Genomic DNA, 14648 nt, shown 5'->3' on the forward strand with positions numbered 1-14648 from the left:
TTCCATTAAACCTATGTCCTCCTATTCTCGATTTCCCTACTCTGGGCAAGAGACTCTGTGCATCGACCCAATCTATTCCTCTCATGATTTTGTATACCTCTGTGAGATCATCCCTCATCCTCCCGCGCTTCAAGGAGTAGAGGCATAGCCTGTCCGACCTCTCCCTATAGCTCAAGCCCTCGAGCCCGGGTAAATCCTCTCTGCACCGCCGAGCTGCGACTGCAGACCAGGAACCCGGCCAGAGGCCTTTATCGAGGCGTCACGGACTCGATGCCACCCAGAAAGCCCTGAAGTCTCGGCGGACGGCCAAACCCACCCGTAGCTCGCTAGGCTCCGTCGGAAGGCTGGACGGGTACGGAGGAGACCGGAGGGCGACGGAGGTGGCCGAACGAGCACGGGAGGCAGCGGGGCCCCACGGCAGGGGCCCGCGTCAAACAGAGCCAGAGGTTGTGCCCCCGGGAACAAAGGAGGACCCGCCGCGGGGGGACTGCCGTGAGGGGGGGGGGAGGGGGGAACAAAGGAGGACTTGGCGCGAGATACTTAGGAACTTTTGTCAACGCCCTTCACGTGGCCACTATTTGCATACCTTGGGTATGCGAGCAAAGAATTCTGCTGCGACTTGTCACTTGTGACAATAAAGTATTCAATTCAGTCCAATCCCACATGATGAAAGTCCCATCGAATGACACAACTTGCGAAAGCATCCACTCCATAAAGTAAAACCTGATTCAATATTCGAGCTGAGACGAAATGAAAAATGCTGGCGTGTGAAACAGAAAGCAATTCACGCAATGCAGAGCAGAGCTGTGGTCATGGGCACCCACCCGAAACATTCACTTGTCTGTCTCTCTCTTGGCATCCGTAACTCTACCTTACAACTCCAATCTTTCTGTTAACTGTTTCAACACTGGCCCCAGAGCCTGAGGAAAGTGTGGTGGATCTTGAGCAAGGAGAGTTTCCAAACCCACATGCTTGCCACTGCCGCAAGAAATGCAACACCTGTCCCTTCACCTCCCCCCTCGACTCCATTCAAGGTCCCAAGCAGTCGTTCCAGGTGCGACAAAGGTTCACCTGTATCTCCTCCAACCTCATCTACTGCATCCGCTGCTCTAGATGTCAGCTGATTTACATCGGTGAGACCAAGCGTAGGTTGGGCGATCGTTTCGCCGAACACCTCCGCTCAGTCCGCAATAACCTACCTGACCTCCCGGTGGCTCAGCACTTCAACTCCCCCTCCCATTCCCAATCCTACCTCTCTGTCCTGGGTCTCCTCCATTGCCAGAGTGAGCAACAGCGGAAATTGGAGGAACAGCACCTCATATTCCGTCTGGGGACCTTGCGTCCTTATGGCATTAACATTGAATTCTCCCAATTTGGCTAGCCCTTGCTGTCTCCTCCCCTTCCTTAACCCTCTAGCTGTCTCCTCCCACCCTCCCATCCGCCCGCCCTCGGGCTCCTCCTCCTCCTCCCCTTCTCCTTCTTTCTTTCCCCCCCCCATCAGTCTGAAGAAGGGTTTCGGCCCGAAACGTCGCCTATTTCCTTCGCTCCATAGATGCTGCTGCACCCGCTGAGTTTCCCCAGCAATTTTGTGTACCTTCGATATTCCAGCATCTGCAGTTCCCTTTTGAACACAACTGCTTGCCACTGCCTCTTGTTTATCATCCTGGAGCTCGTATCACAAGACCATTAATCAGAATTAGACTTTATACTTCAGAGATACAGCGTGCAAACAGGTCCTGCGGCCCACCAAGTCCATGCTGACCAGAGATCAGCCCGTACACTAGCATTGCCCTATACAAAAAAAACATAGAAACATAGAAAATAGCAGGAGTAAGCCATTCAGCCTTTCGAGACAGCACTGCCATTCAATATGTTCATGGCTGATCATCTAAAATCAGTGCCCCCATTCCTGCTTTCTCCCCACATCCCTTGATTCCGTTAGCCATAAGAGCTCTATCTAACTCACTCTTGAAAACATCCAGTGAATTGGCCTCCACTGCCTTCTGTGGCGGAGAATTCCACAGTGTAATTAACCTACCAAGCTGTACATCTTTTGAGTGTGGGTGGAAACCAGAGCACCCGGAGGAAACGCACCATAGTCACGGGGAGAACAAACAAACTCCGTGTAGACAGGATCGAACTCGGGTCTCTGGCACTGTGAGACAGCATTTTCCCGCTGCGCCACAGTGCCGCCTTGAAATGGTACAGTGGATATGCCAGTGGTCCATTATCCAAAGCCTCAGACTTTTCATTACAACTAATGAGTTCTCCTGCCATGGCAACAGAAGAATTTAGATTCAAGTCATTAAATAAATCTGAATTAAAATATTAGTCACAGGTTGGTAACTATTTACAGCGTTGGTAACTATTTAAAATTGCTTTGTGTTTTACATACAGAATAAATCAGTTATTTACAACACTTAATGTATATAACATTTAGAACAGTACAACTGTTTTGCAACGGTGGTGCAGCGGTAGAGTTGCTGCATGATCGCGCCAGAGGCCCGGGTTCATTCCTGACTACGGGTGCTGTCTGTAAGGAGTTTGTACGTTCTCCCCGTGACCGCGTGTGATTTTCCCCATGTGTTTCCTCCCACAGTCCAAAGACGTACAGGTTTGCAAGTTAATTGTAACTGAGTCATTTGTAAGTCTGAGTCATTCGTAACTGTCACTGTATGTCATGTTGTCACTTGTGGGCGGAGCACCAAGGCAAATTCCTTGTATGTGAATACTTGGCCAATAAACTTACTTACTTACTTACTTACTTACTTACTTACTTACTTAATTGGCTTCGGTAAAATTGTAAATTGTCCCTGGTGTTAGTGTCGGCGCGGACTCGGTGGGCCGAAGGGCCTGTTTTCCACACAGTATCTCTCAAGTCGAAAGTCGAGCACAGGAACAGGCCACTCAGCCCACCAAGTCTGTGCCAATTATATTTCCAATTTAAATTGCACACCTACCATCACAGGGTCTATATATATATATTCCCCCCGATTTCCAGTTTGTTCATGTGTCTAACTAAATGCCTCTTCAACTAAATGTCACCATTTCATCGACCTCCACCACTTTCCCTGGCAACACGTTCCCGGCTCCCACCACAATCTGGCTTTCAAAGTGAATCACCTTTAAACTTTCTCCCTCACACCTTCAAATTACATCCTCTAAGATTCTGACTGTGTAGCCTGACACACGCCCCTCATTATTTTATAAACCTCTATCAGGTCTCCCCTCAGCCTCTGACAGTCCAGAATTATTTTTATCCATTTGACCCCCCCTGTCCTCAGAGGTAATACTCTGTAATCCAGGCTGCACCCTGGTGAAATGCCTTTAGTTTAATTTAGTTTAGTTTAGTTTAGTTTAGTTTAGAGATACTGCGCGGCAACAGGCCCTTCGGCCCACCGGGTCCACACCGACCAGCGATCCCCACACATTAACACTACCCTACCCACTCGAGGGACAATTGACACTTATACCAAGTAGATAATTAACCTACAAACCTGAACGTCTTTGGAGTGTGGGAGGAAACCGAAGATCTCGGAGAAAATCCACGCAGGTCACGGGGAGAACGTACAAACTCCGTACAGACAGCACCCGTAGTCGGGATCGAACCCGGGTCTCTGGCTCTGCAAGTGCTGCAAGGCAGCAACTCTACCGCTGCGCCACCGTGCTTCTGCACCCTTTCGAAAGCCTCCACATAGCAATGTTACAAAATTTTGAGATTTTAAAAATCAAGTCTGCAATTTATCCCATCAGATAAAGCATAAAAAGAAGTGTAATTTGACACCTAATTTACTATCATATCTTCAGTATTAAAAACGTTATGGCCATTTTCATACTCTGAAATTAGCATCTTGTTCCATATTGCTTTTCCATTGACTTAACTCAAAAGCTGTGATCGACAGTCAAAAGCCATAACTTTCTTAAAAATTAAGAGAACTGAATGAAATTTTCAGATTATAGATTGAAGCATTCTGAAACAAATATGAAACAATCTTACTTGGATGACCTGAAATTAAAGCATATAATTAGTTAGTTACCTAATTGTAGCTAATTACAAAATTCAATTACTAGATCTAAACATCTATCCATTTCTTAAGAAAAGGTTAACATTTTTAAATAGCCTAAGTGTCCAAATCACATTCACACAAGAATTCACAATATAACATGATTTTTAAATCTCATTGTCATGAATTTATAGGCCAAATGGAAGGAATCTAATGTTTAATTCCCGTAAATTAATGGGCATTTTAATCATCTTGCGAGTGGGTTTTTGTGGAACGCGATCGATTGGAACGTTGCGGTTGCCGTGAATTTGAACCCATATCGGCAGGAAAAACACTGCCGGTTCGTATGGGGCCAAAATCACATTTTCGCCAAGGAAATTTTTATTAAATCATCCTAAGAAGCAAGTTTATATGTAAAATATACGACTTACATTTTGTTTATTCCCCTACGTGAGATTCGTCCCGTTGTAGGCGTTGACGGCGTTAGAAGTAGCTTTTTATTTTACTCCAGCGATTAAATTGTCCCGCGATTTTTTTTTTAACTTCCAAGAACGGAAGTCGGAACGATTTTTCTGCAGCAGCTTAACAGCCTGAGGAAGTTCGCCTCCAACAGGCAGGAGAAAACGGCATTTTCATCCCGCCCCCCCCCCCCCCTCAAAGGCGTCAAAGTCGCGCACACGGCCAGTGGCAGAACTGCAGTGCCGCTGAAGGTAAGTATTGTAACATCGCTAGTCCACATCCTTCCTGTAACGCGGTGAACCAAAACCAATGGACTTGTACCCCAAGATCTCTCTGTACATCAATGTTATCATAGTCATACAGTCAAACAGTGTGGAAACAGACCTTTTAGCCCAACTTGCCCGGACTGGCCAGCATGTCTCAGTTACACTAGTCCCAGCTGCCTGTGTTTGGTCCATATCCCTCCAAACCTGTCCTATCCATGTACCCGTCTTACTGCTTCTTAAATGTTGGGATAGTCCCAGCCTCAACTACCTCCTCTGGCAGCTTGTCCCATACACCCACCTGTGTGAAAAGGTTACCCCTCAGATTCCTAATAAATCTTTTCCCCTTCACCTCAAACCTATGACCTCTGGTCCTCGATTCCCCTAATCTGGGCAAGAAACTCTGTGCATCTGCCCGATCTATTCCTCTCATGATTTTATACACCTCTATAAGATCACCCCTCATCCTCCTGTGCTCCAAGGAATAGAGTCCCAACCTACTCAACCTCTGCCTATAGCTCACACCCTCTAGCTCTGGCAACATCCTCGTAAACCTTCTCTGTACCCGTTCCAGCTTGACAATGTCTTTCCTATAACATGGTGCCCTGAACTGAACACAATACTCTAAATGTGGCCTCACCAACGTCTTATACAACTGCAACATGACCTCCCAACCTCTGTACTCAATACTCTGGCTGATGAATGCCAATGTGCCAAAAGCCTTGTTGGCCACCCGATGTACCTGCGGCTCTTGAGTTCCGAGCAGGTCCATACGGAACAGATAAGCACTGAGTGCTCAAGCTACTGCCACAGAATGGATGTTACTGACAGAAGCAAACAAACCAAATGATGCTCCCATGTGAGTTCACAGCATGTCCACACAGAAAGAACAGTATGTTCACAATGTAGGTTTTATATCATAGAAGACTTCTGTAGCCTCGAGTAACATCTTATATTATTTGTACTATTGTCATTATCAGTCATGTCAGTTAATTTCAATAAACTTTTAAAAAGTGTATCAAAGTGACTTTAGACTTTAGAGATACAGCGCATAAACGGGCCCTTCGTCCCACCGAGTCCGCGCCGACCAGCGATCACCCCCTACACTGACCTGCGCACACTGGGGACAATTGTACAACTTACCAACGCCCGTTAACCTGCAACCTGTACGTCTTTGGAAACTTGAGCATCCCGGAGAAAACTCACGGGGTCACAGGGAGAACGTATCGTAGGCCCCCCTCGGTCATGACTGACTCATGGGTGATGCATCCTAGTTGTTGGCTGCTTGCTCCAAACCTCGGCTAGAGCAGCGTCGCTTGTGGCTGAAGAGACCAATGCGGGAGTGACAGTCTCTGTGGCAAAGGTCACATGTGTGTGTGGTCTCTGGTCTGTTGAAGTTGCTGCGCTCCTTTCTGCGCCCCCGCTTGTCTGCCGCTGCGTTCAACAGTTTCTTTTCCCCCGTTTTGAGATGTTGGTTCAGGGTACCTCTCCACCTCGTGCGGTCGGCTGCAAGGCTCCCCCAGGACTCCACATCGATGTCGAGCGCCTTCATATCTCTCTTGCAGACATCCTTGTAACGTAGCTGGGGGCGGCCGATGGTTCTCCTCCCAGATGTCAGCTCTCCATAGAGGATGTCTTTTGGAATACTCCATGCGGTGGACATGGCCCAGCCACCACAGTCTGCGCTGCCTGAGTAGAGTGTACGTACTGGGAAGGCCAGCGCGAGACAGGATCTCGGCGTTGGCCACTCGGTCTTGCCAGGATATGCCCAGGATACGGCGGATGCTTCTAAGGTGGAAGGTGTTGAGTCTTCTCTCCTGTCTGGCAGATGTAGCCCATGTCTCATTGCCATACAGCAGCGTGCTGTTGACACAGGCGTTGTAGACTGCTATCTTTGTCTTCACTGTCAGCTTTGGGTTGGTCCACACTTGAGTTGTGAGGCGAGCGAGAGTGGTAGCTGCCTTCCCGATCCTCTTATCAATCTCTGTGTCCAAGGAGAGGTTGTTGGTGATGGTGGAGCCGAGGTACGTGAACTGATGGACGGCATCGAGTTTGTCGTCGTCGATGGTGATGACAGGCGGCGCCTCTATATCCTGCCCCAAGACGTTCGTCTTCTTCAGGCTGATGGTCAGCCCGAAGTCCTTGCAAGCCCGATAGAAGCGGTCCATCAGTGACTGTAGTTCTTGCTGGGTGTGGGACACAACTGCTGCGTCATCGGCAAACAACATGTCTCTGATGAGAGCTTCACGTACTTTTGTCTTGACTCTGAGGCGGGTGAGGTTGAACAGCCTGCCATCTCATCCAGTAAGCAGGCATGTTTCAGGAGCAGAGCGAAGAAAATCCCAAAGAGTGTGGGAGCGAGGACGCAGCCTTGTTTTACGCCACTGCGGATGTCGAAGGGCTCAGAGAAGCTGCCATTGAACTGCACTGTCCCCTTCGTGTTGATATGGAAGGATTCTATCATGCTCTGCAGTTCTGGTGGGCAGCCGATCTTTGGCAGAGCCTTTAAATAGGCCATCTCTGCTGACGAGGTTGAACGCCTTGGTGAGGTCAATGAAAACAACATACAGGGGCATCCGCTGTTCACTGCACCTCCTGGAGCTGGCGAATGGAGAAGACCATGTCTACTGTTGACCTTCCAGCTCAGAAACCTCACTGTGACTCTGGGTAGACACGTTCTGCCAGCTTCTGCAGGCATATCAAGATGACCCGAGCAAAGACCTTGCCGACGATGTTGAGGAGGGAGATGCCTCTGTAGTTGTTGCAGTTGCTTCTCTCACCCTTGTTCTTGTAGAGGGTAATGATCGTGGCATCCCTCATGTCCTGCGGTACACGAGGTCTGGACGGGGCATCTTGCTGACATCGATGCGAGGGTTCCACTGCTTCTTGGTACGGTAGAACCAGAGAGAACGTGCAAACTCCGTAAAGACAGCACCCGAGGTCAGAGTCAAAGCTTTACTGGACATCATACTATATTGCATCAAAGATCCTGTCTCTGTACACTGTAGACCTTTGTGTGTATCTTTCACATATTCACCACTTCTACTCTCCATGGATATGGCTTTCTGTTTCAATCCCATTTTCTTGTCTGCCTCATTTTTTTTAACGATAATTGCTGCCACAATAACTTGGGTTGGAAACATAGAAACACGGAAAACGTGCACACTATCACAGACACTCCCTCTGTTCTCCCCACCCCGCCAACTCTCGTTAACGTTGACACATTCCTTTTCTAATTTCTCCAGTTCTGCTGAAGTGTCCTGGGCTAAGATCGCTCTGCCCGTGCATACTGCTCGAGTGCTGCCCACATTTGCCATTTGCAAATACAGTGTCCCCACTCGGGGGGGGGGGGGGGGGGGCTGCTGAAGGGTGGGATGAAGAAGAAATGTCTTCACCTTAGTGATGCATCACACGGATGAGCTTCAGAAGCTCAAGTCGCTCCAAGCAGAGATTGATGGATTTCTGGAGATTAAGGGAATAAAGGGATGCGGAGACAGAAGATCAGGCAGAGTCAAGATGAAAGGTGGAACAGGCTTGACTTCCGCACAATTCCACTGCTCGTGCAGATAGTTCTTGTGATAAAACTTGTGTATCGTTGGCCAAGGAATAAATACTGGGCAGCAAACGCTCTTGTTCATTCTCAAAACCCTTAACATCCACCCAGTGGAGCAAGCGGACCTTTAAAGGGAAAGCCACTTTGATATTTTAGTTTATTTTAGTTTAGTTTATAACCATATAACAATTACAGCACGGAAACAGGCCATCTCGGCCCTACAAGACCGTGCCGAACAACTTTTTTCCCTTAGTCCCACCTGCCTGCACTCATACCATAACCCTCCATTCCCTTCTCATCCATATGCCTGTCCAATTTATTTTTGAATGATACCAACGAACGTGCCTCCACCACTTCTACTGTAAGCTCATTCCACACCGCTACCACTCTCTGAGTAAAGAAGTTCCCCCTCATGTTACCCCTAAACTTCTGTCCCTTAATTCTGAAGTCATGTCCTCTTGTTTGAATCTTCCCTATTCTCAAAGGGAAAAGCTGATCCACATCAACTCTGTCTATCCCTCTCATCATTTTAAAGACCTCTATCAAGTCCCCCCTTAACCTTCTGCGCTCCAGAGAAGAAAGACCTAACTTATTCAACCTTTCTCTGTAACTTAGTTGTTGAAACCCAGGCAACATTCTAGTAAATCTCCTCTGTGCTCTCTCTATTTTGTTGACATCCTTCCTATAATTGGGCGACCAAAATTGTACACCATACTCCAGATTTGGTCTCACCAATGCCTTGTACAATTTTAACAAGTTGTACAAGTTTAGTTTAGTTTAGTTTAGTTTAGAGATACAGCGCAGAAACAGGCCTTTCGGCCCACCGAGTCCGCGCCGACCAGCGATCCCCGCACACTAACACTGTCCTACACCCCAGGGGCAATTTACAATTGTACCAACCCAATTAGGCTACAAACCCTGTACGTCTTTGGAGTGTGGGAGGAAACTGGAGATCCCGGAGTAAATCCACACGTGTCACGGGGCGAACGTGCAAACTCCGTACAGACAGCACCCGTAGTCAGGATCGAACCCGGGTCATCGGCGCTGTGAGGCAGCAACTCTATCGCTGCGCCACCGTGCCACCCACTTTTCATTAAGCTATCCATTTATTTTCTAATTTCTCCAGATCGGATGAAGATTCCTTGCCTCAGGTGTCTCTCCTCATGGAAGGTAGAAATTGCTGGAGAAACTCAGCGGGTGCGGCAGCATCTATGGAGCGAAGGAAATAGGCAACGTTTCGGCCCAAAACCCTTCTTCTCTCCTCATGGATACCGCTCGACCTGCTGGGCCCTCCCCACAAGTATAATACTATTTGTGTTACAGTGTCAGACTCAGAGGGGTCTCAAGGGGGGGCCTGAATAGTGCTGTAGGCCTTCCACACTGGAGGGGAGTCAGATTTAGTTTAGATTTACTATTGTCACAGGGGCAGTTTCTTCCCAGCTGTAATCAAGCAACTGAACCACCCTTTCACCAACTAGAGAGCAGTCCTGTCCCATCTACCTGATTGGAGACCTTCGAACTATCTTTAATCGTACTTTACTGGACTTTACGTTCCATTAAACATTAACCCTCTTAAATGTCACTACTTCCTGGCAATGTGTTCCAGGCATCCACCGCCCTCTGTTAACAAACTTGGCCCCCACATTTCATAGTTGTAGAGTCTGTAGAAACAGGCCCTTTGGCCCAACTTGCCCATAACCGGCCAACATATCCCATCTACTCTAGCCCCACAAGCCTGTGTTCTGCCCATTTCCCTCTAAACTTGTCCTAACCATGTACCTGTCTAAATGTTTCTTAAACGCTGCGAGTTGCTGCCTCAGCTATGACAGCTCATCCCATACACGAACCACCCTTTGTGTGAAAAAGTTACCCCTCGGATTCCTATTAAATCTTTACCCCCTCATCTTAGACCCATGTCCTCTGGTTCTCGATTCCCCTACGCTGGGCAAGAGACTGTGCGTCTACCCGAACTATTCCTGTCATGATTTTGTACACCTCTATAAGATCACCCCTCATTCTCCTGTCCTCCATGGAATAGAGACCCAGCCTACTCAACCTCTCCCTGTAGCTCAAGCTCTTTAATCTTTGCCCCTCTTATTTTAAGGCTACTGCCTCTCGACTCCAGGAACAATTGACAGTGAACAACATCTTGGACCGGGCAACTGGAGGAGAGCTTGTGTTCCAGGATCTCAACCCTTCATGCATCAGCTACAATGTTTGAATGTATGGTTCAGTTTAATTTAGTTTGGTTTAGAGATACAGCGCGGAAACAGGTCCTTCAGCCCAACGAGTCGGCACCAACCAGCGATCCCCGCAAACTATCCTACACAAAACTAGGGACAATTTTTCATTTATAAATATATTCCAATCCAATTCCAACCTGTACGTCTTTGGAGTGTGGGAGGAAACCGAAGATCTCGGAGAAAACCCACGCAGGTCACGGGGAGAACGTACAAACTCCGTACATGCAGTACCCGTAGTCACGATCGGACCCAGGTCATTGGCGCTGTGAGGCAGCAACTCTACCGCTGCGCCACCGTTCTGCCCATAAATGTCTCCCTATACTTCCAAGACACAAACCTCCCGCTCACTGAATCTCTAAATCTCCCTCATTGACCACTTGGAAAATGAATACATTGATTCATTCTGCTCACCTTTTTTTATTAGGGATACAGGGTGGAATCAGGACATACGTCCCGACGATTCCGCACCAACCAGCGTTCCCCGTACATTAACACTATCCCACACACACTAGGGACAATTTACAATTTTACCAAGTCAATTAGCCTTCAAACCAATAGGTCTTTGGAATGTGGTAGGAAACCAGAGCTGCTGGAGGAAACCCACGTGGTCACAGGGAGAACGTACAAACTCCGTGAAGACAGCGCCTGTTGTCAGGAACGAACCCGGGTCTCTGGAGCTGTAAGGCAGCAACTCTACCGCTGCGCCACCGTGATGTTTCAGCTCGATGATACATACGGCGGTATGATGTTTAGTGCAAGATAAAGTCCAGTAAAATCCTATTAAGGATCCTGTGTGATGAGAAGGGACATCATGGGACAACTACAGAATGTACCCTATTGAATGTATGCTCCACATCACAACCATTTGGTTATTGGTTGTATTGATGAACCAGTAACCAAAACACCTGGACTGATCCAGAGATATGAGGGCAGCTGGGGAATTTATATTCAGCTAAAAGGAGACACAGTGGTGCAGCGGTAGAGTTGCTGCCTTACCTAGCTCTAGGGACCTGGGTTCGATCCCGACGACGGGTGCTGTCTGCGAGGAGTTTGTACCTTCTCCCCGTGACCTGCGGGGGTTTTCTCCGAGAACTTTGGTTTCCTCCCACACTACAAAGATGTTCAGGTTTGTAGATTAATTGGTAAAAATTGTGCTTCGTGTGTGTTGAATAGTGTTAGTGTGCGGGAATCGCTGGCCGGTGCAGGTTCAGTAGGGCCAAAGGGCCTGTTTCCATGCTGTATCTCTCAACTAAACTAAACTAAACAATTAAGTAAACTTAGAACATTGAAAGTTTTGTATAGCTATTCAACTATGAAAGCTATTCAGTTTGAAGGCAATTTGTGTTGGGCAATAAAATGCTGGCCTTGTCAGCAATGCCTCGTTAACTACATTTAAAAAAGATTAGTCAATAATCCCAAAGACAGACACAAAATGCTGGAGTAACTCAGCGGGACAGGCAGCATCTCTGGAGAGAAGGAATAGGTGACGTTTCAGGTCGGAACCCTTCTTCAGACTCAAGAACTGTGTCTGAAGAAGGGTTCCGACCCAAAACGTCACCTATTCCTCCTCCCGCTGAGTTACTCCAGCTTTTTGTGTCTATCTTCTGGTTCCGGCTCTGGTTGATAACTGCGCAAACACCTCATCAGTGGTTATCTCTCGCAGGTCGGAGTGGGAAGAGTAGCCATTAAATTTTGAAGTGGGCCTTTTTGACCAAGTTGAGGAGATCTAGTTGCTCAATCCCCTTTTTAAATGACTTAACATCGGAAGCAGCACGTGTGTTGGGTGGTAACCTATTCCATTCCCTTATCGTCCTTGAGTAAAGGGAATATTGGTAGCAAAGTTTATTGAAATTTAGCGAGTTGATGATGTAGGGACCGTTATTGTGTCTTGTTTCATGGCAGCTGGTGCTCTGGGATGATGGGAGATTTGACGGCGTGATTTTGTGAATCTCCTTGTAAATTGCAATAAGTCTTAGCCTGATTCTGCGGAGCTCTAGGGTGTCCCATCCTAGAGAAGTCAGCATATTATTCACGCTTGATTTGCGCTTGTAGTCATTACATACAAAGCGGGCTGCTCGGCGTTGTACCTTCTCCGGGGTGATCTTGTTGTTGTTGTTGTTGAAAGGATCCTATACGGCCTCACAATGCTCCAATTTGGGCCTGACCAAGGACTTGTAGGCATTCTCTCTGACGGATGTACTACATGCGAGAAAATTTATTTTGAGTAGGCCGAGAGTTCTATTTGCCTTGTTTGACACTTGACTAATATGCGTCGCCCAACTTAAATCTTTGCTTAATTCGACTCCTAGATATGGGTGATGGTGGACAGCAAGCAATGTATGGCTACCCATATTGTATTATGACAAAAGTGGTTTGATCTTGTGTGAGACATGCATGGTATGACATTAGGTTGTATTGAATGACATCTGCCAGGGTTTTTCCCCACTGACAGAGAGCATCCAGACCCTTCTGTAAGGACAAGCTGTCTACTGATGTTTTAATCTCTCTATAAATGATGGCATCATCTGCATAGAGTCGAACTCTGGACAAAACTGCATTTGGAATGTCATTGATATACAGTAGGAAGGGCAATGGACCCATGACAGTCCCCTGTGGTACACCTGATGTCACAGACATTTCAATAGACGTCTCTCCCTCCAAGAGAACTCGCTGGTGTCTCCTTGTCAAAAAGATCTCAATCCATTTTAAGAGGTTGCAGTCTATTCCTGCATGGTTGAGCTTGTACAGGAGATGCTTATGGGGAACCTTATCAAAAGCCTCACTGAAGACTAATATAATCAGGTCAGTCTGACCCTTGTTATCGAGTGACCTGTGATCATCGATGAGTCCCACCAGTTGGGTTTCACATGATCGACCCTGTCTAAAGCCGGTTTAAACCAGCATCTGCAGTTCCTTCTTACAAGTCTGCAGTTCCTTTCCTAGGCAACAATCCCATCTGCTTGAGTACCCACCCTCCTTCCTCAATGGCATGAGCTAAGCAATCCTCACCTCATTCACATCGATGCCATTTTGCCTCATGTATTCTCTGTCATTTACTTGTCCTCCGTCGATAAACTCCATGGCCAGGACTCGGCTGGTTGACAGCTCCCAGTGAATTTTAGGCACCTTCGGGGTAAAAACACAAGACACACAAGAGGCTGTTTGTCACTGGTGCTACTGAAATAAACGCTTCCAACGTTAATAATCTTAGTCCCACACAAGCCCTTACCCTGAATTACATCCCGGTTAAGGATGGCACAGTGACAGGGCGCCAGAGATCCGGGTTTGATCCTGACTATGGGTGCTGTCTGTACAGTGTTTGCACGTTCTCTCTGTGACCACGTGCGTTTTCTCTGGGTGCTCTGGTTTCCCCACACGTAGGTTTGCAGGTTAGTTGGCTTCTGTAAATTGTCCCTAATGTAGGATAGAACTAGTGTATTGCTGGCCGGCATGGACTCAGTGGGCCGAAGGGCCTGTTTCCATGCTGTATCTCTAAGCTAAACTGGCTGGAGCTGATCATATGAATATATCTCTCCTGCACCATGACAGTTAAGTGCAGATGGATGGTAGACATGTCCGACAGAAGTGGTATAGCCCTATAGTAAGGTCCTAATGGTATGGAGCCTAAAGGGCCTGTCCCACTTATGCTATTTTTTAGGCGACTACAGGCGACTAGGCTGTCGCCACGTGGTTGCCGGGGTGTCGCCTGTAGGTCGCGAGTTGTCTCCTCAGTCGCCCAAAGAGCCGCAGCGTCTTTCTGGTCACCGCTGAATTTTCAACATGTTGACACATTTTCAGAGACAGTCGGCGACAGTGGGTTTGACGCCAATGAGCGTAGCTTGACTTCTCCTAACGTAGGTGCTGTCGTAGTTAACGTAGGTTGTCGCAGGTGCTGACTTCAGGGCTTTTGTTTTTGTTGTTAAAGTAATGATTCTATTTCAAATTTTCTGACGAAGGGGGGTCCAGTCGCCGCTTTTCCAGCGGTATGAAAGTCGCCTAAATATAGCCTAAGTGGGACAGGCGCTTAAAGCTGCAGGTTTAAAGCCAGAGGGCATCGTTTTAAGGTGAGCAGAGGAAAGTTTAAAGCAGTGTGCAGAGCAAGTTTTTTTGCACAGAGAGTGGTTGG

General features: G+C 47.6%; 1 protein-coding gene across 3 annotated transcripts in view; it reads right to left on the bottom strand.

Moving 5' to 3' along the window:
- The window catches only part of adck1 (aarF domain containing kinase 1), a 443344-nt gene that overhangs the window by 201691 nt on the left and 227005 nt on the right, over positions 1-14648 (bottom strand). For all 3 annotated transcript variants that reach the window (XM_033027596.1, XM_033027594.1, XM_033027595.1), the window contains exon 7: positions 13532-13648. In XM_033027596.1, the coding sequence (XP_032883487.1) occupies positions 13532-13648 (117 nt within the window). The remainder of the gene's footprint in view (positions 1-13531; positions 13649-14648) is intronic.

Source organism: Amblyraja radiata, chromosome 9 (genome assembly GCF_010909765.2).
Source record: "Amblyraja radiata isolate CabotCenter1 chromosome 9, sAmbRad1.1.pri, whole genome shotgun sequence".
Taxonomy (NCBI): Eukaryota; Metazoa; Chordata; class Chondrichthyes; order Rajiformes; family Rajidae; genus Amblyraja; species Amblyraja radiata.